The following is a 10,517-nucleotide window of genomic DNA, read 5'->3' on the forward strand; positions in this document are numbered from 1 at the left end:
CTTTTCTAGATATCACATTAAACCGGCATCTTTTTAAGTTCGAAACAGTTGAACGTGCTAATTTGTGAACTTTGTGCTATCGGCCGGGCTCAGCTCCTGCTCTTGTGAAGATGGCAAAATACATCAATGTATCCGAATTAAAGGTTCGCAGCTTCTTTGATTTATTATTTATTACCGCAATTAATCAGTTAGATACATGTCAATTTTATTTCGAATAGATTTAAGGCTCACTGATTTATAAAAATGTCGAAATGAAGTAGTAATATACTGCTATTGCTAATATCCGATGGTCCAAAATAATATGGTATGGGCATATACATTGCCTACAGAAGCGAGAACTAAGAGATTCAACATTTTTGAACCATCACTTTTAATTTTACGAGCAATGGCAGCTCCGGGTATATAATTTTAAAATTAAGCAGGGCCAATTCAGGACATGTAAAAGAATGATAACAGTTCTCCATGGATGGTGGGAATATTTTACACATAACCTGTAACATAAATGCAACTGACAGCTTTACAAAAATTTCAAATATAATGGCCTTCTCTCACTTAGAATAGCCATGCTTCAGTTTGAACAATACAGTAGAGACTATATTTTTTCCAAGGTGTGTTTTTTGTCCTTTGACAGCAAGTGGAACAGCAAAGAGAAACGCATAAGTACACTTGTCTGTGCATGCAACCTTTCCTGAGCCATTCCATGAATATTTCATGAAGCAGGAAAAAATCAAAGGAATGCATTGTAAACTACTATATTACCAACAAGAAAAATTGATTCTTATTGATCCAGATGAGTGTAAATTCCTGATTTTCTTGCTGCATAACTTCTATTTTATAGTTGTTTTTCTGCTGACTGCCGATTGTATTCCAGTTAGTCTGATAGCTTTCCAAAGAGTCTTTGAAATGGGTATAAGACCAGCTGATGTAGACAAATTATCTTGTTTATCTGATAGATCTAATCTGTGCAAACTTAGAATTAGTGCACATCATTTAATGATTGAAAAAGGAAGACATTTGAACATTCCTAGAAATAATAAATTATGTCCAGTTTGTAATAGTGAAGATATTGATGATGAAATACACTTTTTATTTAGTTGTAGTGGATATAATACACAAAGAAATATATTTCAAAATAAAATTTGCAACTACTATAAAAAATTTAATAATAGAGATGTAACCATAAAAGTAAACCTAATTTTAAATAGCAACTCTCTTCCTGTTCTTAAAATGTCTTCCTCCTTCATATCTAAATGCCTTGATCTAAGGAAAACTTTATTATAATTATTTCATATTTCAGTGTAATTGCCAAATTATTGTTATAGTCTTAACATTATATATTTATATTGATAATGTCATATATATATCTTTGCATATAATGGGCCTTAACCATTTTTTATATCTGAGTTTGAGCCAATAAAATATTTGTATATTTGTATTTGTATTGCTATCAGGGGGTACCATCTCATGAATGCTATTTTCACTTACACACATGTTACTGTTGAGCTCACTTTGTGCTCGCTGTTAGACCACTGATAAAAATCCAAAACAATTGATGGACTGCCAGACATGATTAGTTTCTATACATGTGGCCTGGATATAAGTGGTGGTTCATGTCAGAATGTCAAACAAGCATCACAATGGAAGTCGAAAGCATCGTGATGAAGTTAAAAGTTTAAAGCAACACAATGGAAGTTAAAAGCATCAGAGGACCTGACCACCATGACATATGATGCACATGTGCAGGCCCCAGTTCTTTTTTACCAAAAAAATCAAATTTGTGATAGCGTTGAAAGCAAGAGTAATCAAGGGAACCAAGGTTATAACGGTAATCTAAAGAATGTAATACAGGGACAAAGACCAGACATGGAAAACAGACAACCACAACAAAGAACATAAAGTAACTAAAATCATACATACAAAGTAACAAAAGTAAATGAGCAACTCGGACTCTACTAAAAACTGGGAGCATGGACCAGGTGCACCAGTAGGGTCAGCGTCCTCTGCTTTTCTAGAAACACCCACAGAGTTGCTCATAAAAAGTTAAGTCCGGAGTAGACAAACGAGGAAAGGAAAACTATGACCTGTTGAATAAATCAGTTTTCATGGTGCTGATGGATACACCATAACGATCCACAAGTTCATGATGACGACCATAAAACTTTTGTAGTGATGACTTCAATCTTGTAGCAACATAACCCTGTTCCAGAAGCCTATTTGTTAGAGTTCTAGTGCGATACAAAAAGTCTGTGTAGTTTCGGCAAGCTCTGGCATAACATATGAGTTGTGATATGAACACTCCATACGCAGGAGCCGAAGGGATGTTGCCACAGATGAAAGGAAAGTTGACAATTCTGAATGAAAAGTCATCACATTTGTCATAAAGTTTGGTCAATAGTTTTCCTTTACCATTGATTTCTAAGTGTAGGTCAAGATATAAGGCTGACTTCACAGTGTCTGTAGTATCCTTAGTTCTTTTGGGTAGATGCAATGTATCAAATCCCCGAAATTGTTTAAAGATAATACGTCATCTATATAGCAGAAATTGAGATTGAAGGAGGTTACTCCAAAAACAGCTTAAACCACTATAGTTGGTAGTAGGGTAGGATAATCATTTTATAAACTGCCTTGTTTGTCTTGGGGATGTCGAGCTCACCTCAAGTCGGTTAGGTTAGAGTTGGACACCAAGGTGAGCACACCAGTTAACTTTCGAATCAATTCATGTGCCATGTTGTGGGAGAATCTCCCCACCGACACCATCTCATGTGTAAGATTTTTATGTAGAAGCAAATTTTGATATAGAAATTCATTGATTTAGTATTTTCTCAGGAAATATTAAATTTTTTCCAAAAACCTCTCACAAATCTTATATTTGTATGTAGAAGATTCTGAATTTTTCATTGATTTTGTGGATTCATGTGAGCAATTCAGGCTCTTTAGAGCCTCTAGTTATTGAGTTAGGTTACTAATTCTGTTTGGAAACTTGTTTATTGAAGTTCATTGGGTAACATTAAGTCTTTTTTACTTAAAAACCTGTGTTAAAGGTCATTTGCATTAAATCTTCTTCTGAAATTAAGTATATATTTGTGTAATGAGATTGTAGAATTTCTGCTTGATTCGTTTTCAGGGCTTTGATTGGTGGGTGCAGTTTAGAGATCCAAGGGAAACATTTGAAACACATGCTTCTTTCCTTGGTGTAGAAATAGTAGGTTTTACTGGAACTTTACTCACTCTTATCCATGGTTAGTATATTCTAAAAGTATGGTAAGATTGCAAGGAAGGGCTATATACTAAACAGAAATTAGTCTTCATAATTACTATTAAACAATTTATGGATTATTTAATCACAAGTTCCAGATACTTAAAATTGCTGAAATAAAAATGTATTAATTTGTTTGCAATATAAGTAGAATTAGTTGATAATATGTTTTTTATTTCAATTTGCATTTGATTGTGGCTGACGTTACAGGCACTACCACAGTGTTACACAACTGTGGCTGACGTTACAGGCACTACCACAGTGTTACACAACTGTGGCTGATGTTACAGGCACTGCCACAGTGTTACACAACTGTGGCTGACATTACAGGCACTGCCACAGTGTTACACAACTGTGGCTGAAGTTACAGGCACTACCACAGTGTTACACAACTGAATGTTGTATTTTAATTATAGCCTTGAGAAATGGAGGAAGATTCCGTTGGTTATGGCTAGCTACAATACTCCATGGTCTGACTGTTGAATGTGTTTCATATTTTGTACCAGATATTGACAATTTTTGGCATGCGCAGGGAGTTATTACATTTCTTGGACTAAGGTTGCCTCTCTACATTGCCTTGCTATGTAAGTTAATAGTACTTGTATATTTATAGGTAGTCTACTGAAGAAATGTCCTTAACTTTGAAAGTAATGTTTTGTGAGGGAAAGATGTTTAAAATCACTACCAGTATTAAATTAAATTCAGATACAGTATTTCCTTATTGCAGTTTTAATCTATGGAAGAAAAAAATCATTATTGAACAGTCAAAATCAAGTCTCGACAGCAGGGTGTTTTCTTTCTTTGTGACTTTTAAAGGTTGGGTACCTATAATGAAGTATCTATTTCCTATTTTCAGATCCATACTTTATTTATACAGCATCTGTAGCAGTATCACATATGAGACTCCCATGGTGGGCTGAACCATTTGCTGGTTGGTTTGAAGAATTATGTTTAGGATTTTGGATCAGTGTAGATGTTTAGGAGCTGCATGATTAATTATTTTCATTAAATGTATTGAAAGTACATTAGTTTTGAAGACATTTTGCATTTAGAATGCAGATTAATTGTCTTTGTTCTCACTTAAGCTATCAAAGAACCGCTATAATTTTAGTATTTATCACAAGTAGAAAATGATATAGACCCATTAAACTATTACTATATGTTGTAAAGGGTTACTTATTTTATCTCCATTTGTCTAAGCATTTTTCTAATGCTAACTCATCTTTATTTTAGTTGGAGTATCTGTGGTATTGATAGATTTGCCTTATGACATTATGGGTATAAAGTCACTATGGTGGACCTGGCATGACACAGACCCAAATATTTACGATCGTCATTACTGGGTACCATGGACAAGCTACTATTTCCATGCTACATTTGCCTGTGGTTTTACATTTGTTTTCCATGGAATCAGGAGGATGTTGGACTCACAGACAGATAAATGGGTGTCATCAGGGTAAACATTTGTTCACTTTATATCCAATTTATAATGTTCTTATTTTTCTGAGCATTTTTTTACATTTTAAAATTTGGTTTGTGTACGATTCCTTCTTTTTATTGACTGTTTAGATTGAATTTTTCCAATGACTATAGGGTCATCCTTACACTTGGCACAGTAAATTAAGTGTTAAAATCTTCACTGGTCAAGGATTTATGAAATTTTACAGGAAGGTTTGACTTAGATGTGTATGACAGAATACAATAATTATCAGAAATTTCAAAAAGGTGTATAATCAGATCTAAGGGGTTTGTATTTAATATTTAACTCTATTTGAAGTGGTGTATTTTCTTTATGAGCTTGCTAACAGTATTTTTGGTCTTTATGTGTAACAAGTTCATCCTTTAATTTTCAGGTTTGTCAAGGAGTTATTAACATGTGTCTTGACTGGACTACTAGGAATGCCACTTGGGGTGCTACAGTTCTTGCCCATCTACCATCCTCTCCATGATACCAACAAATTACACTCAGAGGTCTGCGTAGCTCTCCTGTTTGCTGTGTATGTGATGATAATTTGGTCAGCTGATCGATCTAATTCCAACAATAAACCTTCTCCTGTGGAAAGGAAAAGTAAGCTAACAGTACTGTACACACATATCTCTGAAATATGCTCTTGTTGGTAGGTAGAAGACACCTGTATCCCATATTTCTTTCTCTTTTGCAAGCACAAAATCTTTTATTGAAATCTATCCCATCTTTAGTACGGTATACCGGTATTACATGAGAGTGTGTTTGTGGCATGCACAAGAAATTAATAGTACAGTTATTTATGCTAACATTATTTTAACTTTTGTGATATTTCATGAACAGTGTTAAGCATATTTTTTATAAAATTTAATTAGATTGTTTATTTATTAATTGGGCAAGGTAGATAATTTTCCTTAAAGTAACTTAGAAATGTGATGTCATTAATATAGATGGGTCTGCAGTCCACAATTCAAATTTACCTTGAGTTTTTTTTTTCCTTTTTTTTTTCTTTTTTTAAGTGTCAGAGGCCTTTTGGAAATCTAAATACATAGTCAACTGAGTTATGGTCATCAAGTTCTTTCAACTATTTTTCCATAACCTCTATTAGTTGTGTCGCACATGATCATTCTTTTCTGGGCCCATGTTGATGCTTGCTGAATAATTCATTTGCTTCCATGTGATCCATGATTTTATCTCAGATAATTTTTTTCCATAACTTTACAAATGATTGATGTGAAGCTGATTGATGTGAAGCTGATTGGTGTGAAGCTGATTGATGTGAAGATGATTGGTTGATAGTATGAAGCCTCTTGTTCTGGCCCTTTTTTATGGACAGAGGTGAAAGAATTCCAAACTAAATTAGGCCTCGAAAGGACAAGTCTTAATTTTCACTTTAATTGATCAGAAATTTAATTATAAGAATTGTTAAAAATTTTTGATCATGTTACGCTCACATAACCAACTTCGGGACAGTTTACGCTTGTTCATAATCCACTTCATGGTTCATGAAGCATAAACTGTCCCGAAGTTGGAAATTCACATAACCAGGTCAAAATTTAAAAACAATCCTTAATCATCAAACATTTCAAGGTAAGACATTTGATATCAATTTTCAAAATGATTCATTTTATTGTTTACATTTGAAGATAAGTATAGAAGTGAGATCCTGCTCCATCTGATTATCCATTATGGTTGGTATGTTCTCCTGGTACTGTTTTCTAAGCCTGAAACTAATGTAGTAACAGGATTACATGAACCAGTCGGTCCCTGTCAGGAAACTGTTCCTGTGTACACAGCTTTTGGGCATGTAAGTAGATGTAGATTAGAGTGAAACCATATCACAGGAAAACCTAAATACTGTAAACCAACTTGTAACTGTCGTTCAGGATGTCATTTCAAATGCTGCTACGTATATTTATTTTCGCAACTTACAATCTGTCTAACATCTATCTGTAATGAAGGAACTTATTCGCAATATACAAGGCAGCTCCAAATATTTGTAAAGAAAAATCCTTTCGAATTAATTTTTTTTTTCACAAAGAAATATGTTACTGTACAATGTATTAACATACAAATGATATGCAAATGAGGCTTAGACTGATGGGAAAGAACGGTGTGCTTTTTACCCGTTTTGAAATGTCATTTTTTTACTTAACACCTTTTATATAACAATTCTATTGCAGTACAAAATGTCAGTGTTAATATGATAATGTATACTGTTTTTAGTCAACCTAACCATGAATTTAAATACTAAATGAAGTTTTTGTTTTGTAGTAGCAAATAATATGGTTAATTTAGTCCAGAATTTTGAATTCCAACAAAACAATGAAATACAACCTAACTATGGAAATTGACACCTTCTAATAAAAGCACTTTAAGAGTTAGCAGTTACAACATAACCACACAGTATATACTCTCTAGTATAGTTGTATAATCATGATACCAGTTCATGTATTTCAATTTGTACTGTTCTTTCAATTTTTAGGTTTTAGCCAAGAACAAGTATCTTTGTTTAGACCACTATGACGAGGCCATCTTTGATTTTCATTGTGTGAAAAAGCTACCGAAACCAGGAACAGACTTTTATACCATTTGTGGTACTCCATTCCCAAATCATGCAGAATATATTGCTGTTGTTTGGGGAGTTTGTTTATTTGGATTTTATTGGTTCTTTCAACTTCTTACTAGATCATATAGTCTGCCAAAGACATCACAGAAAAAGGCCAAGCAGAATTGAGTTTAAAATAGCCTCTTCTTACTTACTCCACTTAATGCTTATTTTTTTACTTGTGTTAATGAAACTAGTCTTGTGAAAAGGTATCATTTTGTGTATTCAATATAACAAGCCATTATTTAATTATGAGATTTGTAATGATAGTTCAGTAGATTATCTCCTCAGCTCAATGTTGTTTGTTGTCTATTTATAGCTTTCAGATTGTGGTACATTGTAATAAATGTACGATGTGGGATAAATCATTTCTGTCTTAGTTACTTCATGGCTTATGTACTTAAATTCATTTACAGGTACTTGTTCAGTTCTATAAATATACAACATTTACTCACAGGTTTGAAGTAACACATTTTGTTTAATGAATCTTGAGCATGGTTAAAGTTTTACATGTTTTAAAGTTTGATTATACTTCTTGTGTTATTGTATATGATGAGAAAGATGAACCAGTGCTTATTTCTTTCACTTGATCAATATTATAGAAATATAAACATTATTTGCTTTATTTCATTCATGATGCCACCCACTACATTAAAAAAAAACATGCCCTTTTCTCTATGTCTTTCTAATCATAGAGGCGTTAAATTTTAAATGCTGACAGTGGTTCTGTTTTTTTACACTGAAATAAACTAAATTGGATTGATTTTATAAATTAACAACCCAGTTTTCTATCTATTTATGGCCACCATTATGTATTAGAATCATTAAGAACTCACAATTAAGTGAATGCCCTACTTAACACTAGACAGATACCCTGTTGCTGCGAAACGTAGCTCTAACTATTTTTTTTAAATTTTTTTAACGTTAGTCTGGATCGCAAAATCAAAAAAAAAAAAAAGATCAAGAGCTACGATTTCGCAGCTAGATACCCTGTACATTGATATTTTTTCATTCCCTACTATTCTAATTTCCATATCAATACACATTTTTCTTTTGTCAAGGAACCAGTATATATATATTGGATTTTTATTTATGTTTTGAGCAGGATTTAATTTAGGTCTGCCTTTCTGTTTGCTTATATAAATTTTTAAATAACCGTAATCGGTATTACCAGTACATGTAATAATTATCGGTTGGGAATAAAACCCCCAATTTTCCACATTGAAGCTTGAAACTGATGTGCCGCCAAATGATACAGATCTGTTGTTTTTTCTGATGCACTTGATTATACATATATAGTAATGAGAACAAACAATTGTTTTATCAAATATTTAATCACATCGCAAAAATAAGGAAAATCTTTAAAGCCTGATAAAAAGATGCTGTCCACACTTAATTATTGAAATAAATTGTAACCTTAATAAATGGTCATAAAATGTGCCTTAATATGGAATTGCACAAAATACAGGGAATGAGAGGTACTAGACTATAATATACTTCATTTCTATAAACCTATTATTCATATTCATTAGATGCAAAAGTAATGCTTTGTAATACAAGACTATAAAATGCACTTGTGGTTATAGGACTTGTGCCCTGTTATAATATGACTGATAAAAAAAAGGATCGGATTAGTGCATGATATAAGTACCAGTAACAATATCAGACATATGAGAAACTTTAATGCTGAATAATTTAAATAATAAAGACGGCTTTAGCACATTCCAAAGGAATATTTTAATACCTCCAAATAAAACAGTATTTTCTTGGAATTGTAATTACATTTAGAGTGAGGTTACAGAGTAATATCCCCAAATGGCAACATAAAATACCCTTAAGTTGGATTATTACCAATTGCAAGCATCTAGCAACAATCATTATATTGATTCAGGTATTTTCTATATAAAGCTTCATCAAATTTTGATCTAAATTTGTACGAGATTTTCCTTATGTATAAAAATTAAAAAGCCTTCTGAGGTATAACAATAAACAATGCACTGTCACTTACTGCACCAAAAATTAATAAACAAGACGGGCAAGATTAAAATCTAATTAATTCAGATTAGTACATTATAGTCTAAATTTATAACCTTCTACATATAAAATATCATATAATTGTGTTGCATAAATCAAAGGAATGTACCCTTTAAATTAAACATAAATAAAATGTTCTGTAGGTGCATCTTGATACAACCACAAATGTTAAATCTTGAACAGTTTGGGCAAGTATTGCCACTATGTCTAAGCTTTACATTCATTTTGTATTGCCATCAAGTATTTCATTCAGTATAGTTTTTGACAGGGGGAATTTGATTATAAATTATAATTTAAACTGGTCAAGAAATAAACAATTTCTACTTAGTATAAATTCTTTCTACCATTAGATCTTTGACAGTTCAAGAAAAATACCATGGAATCAGTTCTAATGTTCCTTTACTGGTTCTGAACCTCGAGTTAAATTTAAACTTCATATATTAGTGCTATTTTATATCATACAAAAATATATACATCAGAACAATTAACAAGAAACTCCCTGGAGCGTGAATCGCTCACCTAGTTAAAGTTTGCCTTTCTAGGGCCATTAATATAACAAAATGTCCAACAATTTCCACCCAAGGTAACTTTGGTAGGACTTGTCATAAGGATTATTTCAGCAATTGAAAACTTCTTTTTATCTATCACAGTTTACATGATACAGACTGAAAACTGTAAAAAAAAATCATTTTTCACATTTCTAGGGCAATAACTCTTACAAAGAGTCATCTCAACATTTATTCCCAGGGATTTTTGTAAGCCTTAAAATAAGAATCATTTTAGCAATTGAAAGAATTTGGCTAAACCTAAAGGTTTAGAATATATAATATGCGAAAAACTACTGTCTGACCCCTATGCTGTATTGTAGTAATGGCAGCCATGTTTTTCCACAGATCAAAAATCCCCACATCAGTTCTATGCAGGATACCCTAAGGAACATTCATACCCAGGTTGGTTCCAATTGGTCATGAAGTGTCAGGGAAGAGTTTTGAAAAATTGTTAACGACGACAGATGCCAAGTGATGGCAATAGCTTACATGGCCTTTGGTCATGTGAGCTAAAAATGTCCGGATTAGACAGTGTTATGTATTTTCAGGATTCAGTTTAGACAGATTTCACTCTGTCATTAATGAAAACATAAACAAAACACATAC

General features: G+C 32.6%; 1 protein-coding gene across 1 annotated transcript; it reads left to right on the plus strand.

The window, feature by feature from the left end:
- Positions 1-6: 6 nt before the first annotated feature.
- Positions 7-7,945, plus strand: LOC148618841 (uncharacterized). Its single transcript, XM_088578104.1, has 8 exons — positions 7-143; positions 3,125-3,239; positions 3,673-3,840; positions 4,113-4,187; positions 4,490-4,712; positions 5,110-5,324; positions 6,368-6,528; positions 7,207-7,945. The coding sequence occupies exons 1-8, from the start codon at positions 111-113 to the stop codon at positions 7,456-7,458; spliced, it is 1,242 nt and encodes a 413-aa protein (XP_088434230.1). The 5' UTR covers positions 7-110; the 3' UTR covers positions 7,459-7,945.
- Positions 7,946-10,517: the final 2,572 nt, after the last annotated feature.

Source organism: Perna viridis, chromosome 4 (assembly GCF_037379345.1).
Source record: "Perna viridis isolate PV_CMFRI_1.1 ecotype Kerala chromosome 4, ASM3737934v1, whole genome shotgun sequence".
NCBI lineage: Eukaryota > Metazoa > Mollusca > Bivalvia > Mytilida > Mytilidae > Perna > Perna viridis.

Excerpts from the sequence above, each read along its gene's own strand:
- LOC148618841 (XM_088578104.1), top strand. The coding sequence starts at position 111 with ATGGCAAAATACATCAATGTATCCGAATTAAAG. Across the intron at positions 144-3,124 it reads TCAATGTATCCGAATTAAAG|GGCTTTGATTGGTGGGTGCA; the intron begins GTTCGCAGCTTC and ends ATTCGTTTTCAG. Across the intron at positions 6,529-7,206 it reads TGTACACAGCTTTTGGGCAT|GTTTTAGCCAAGAACAAGTA; the intron begins GTAAGTAGATGT and ends TTCAATTTTTAG.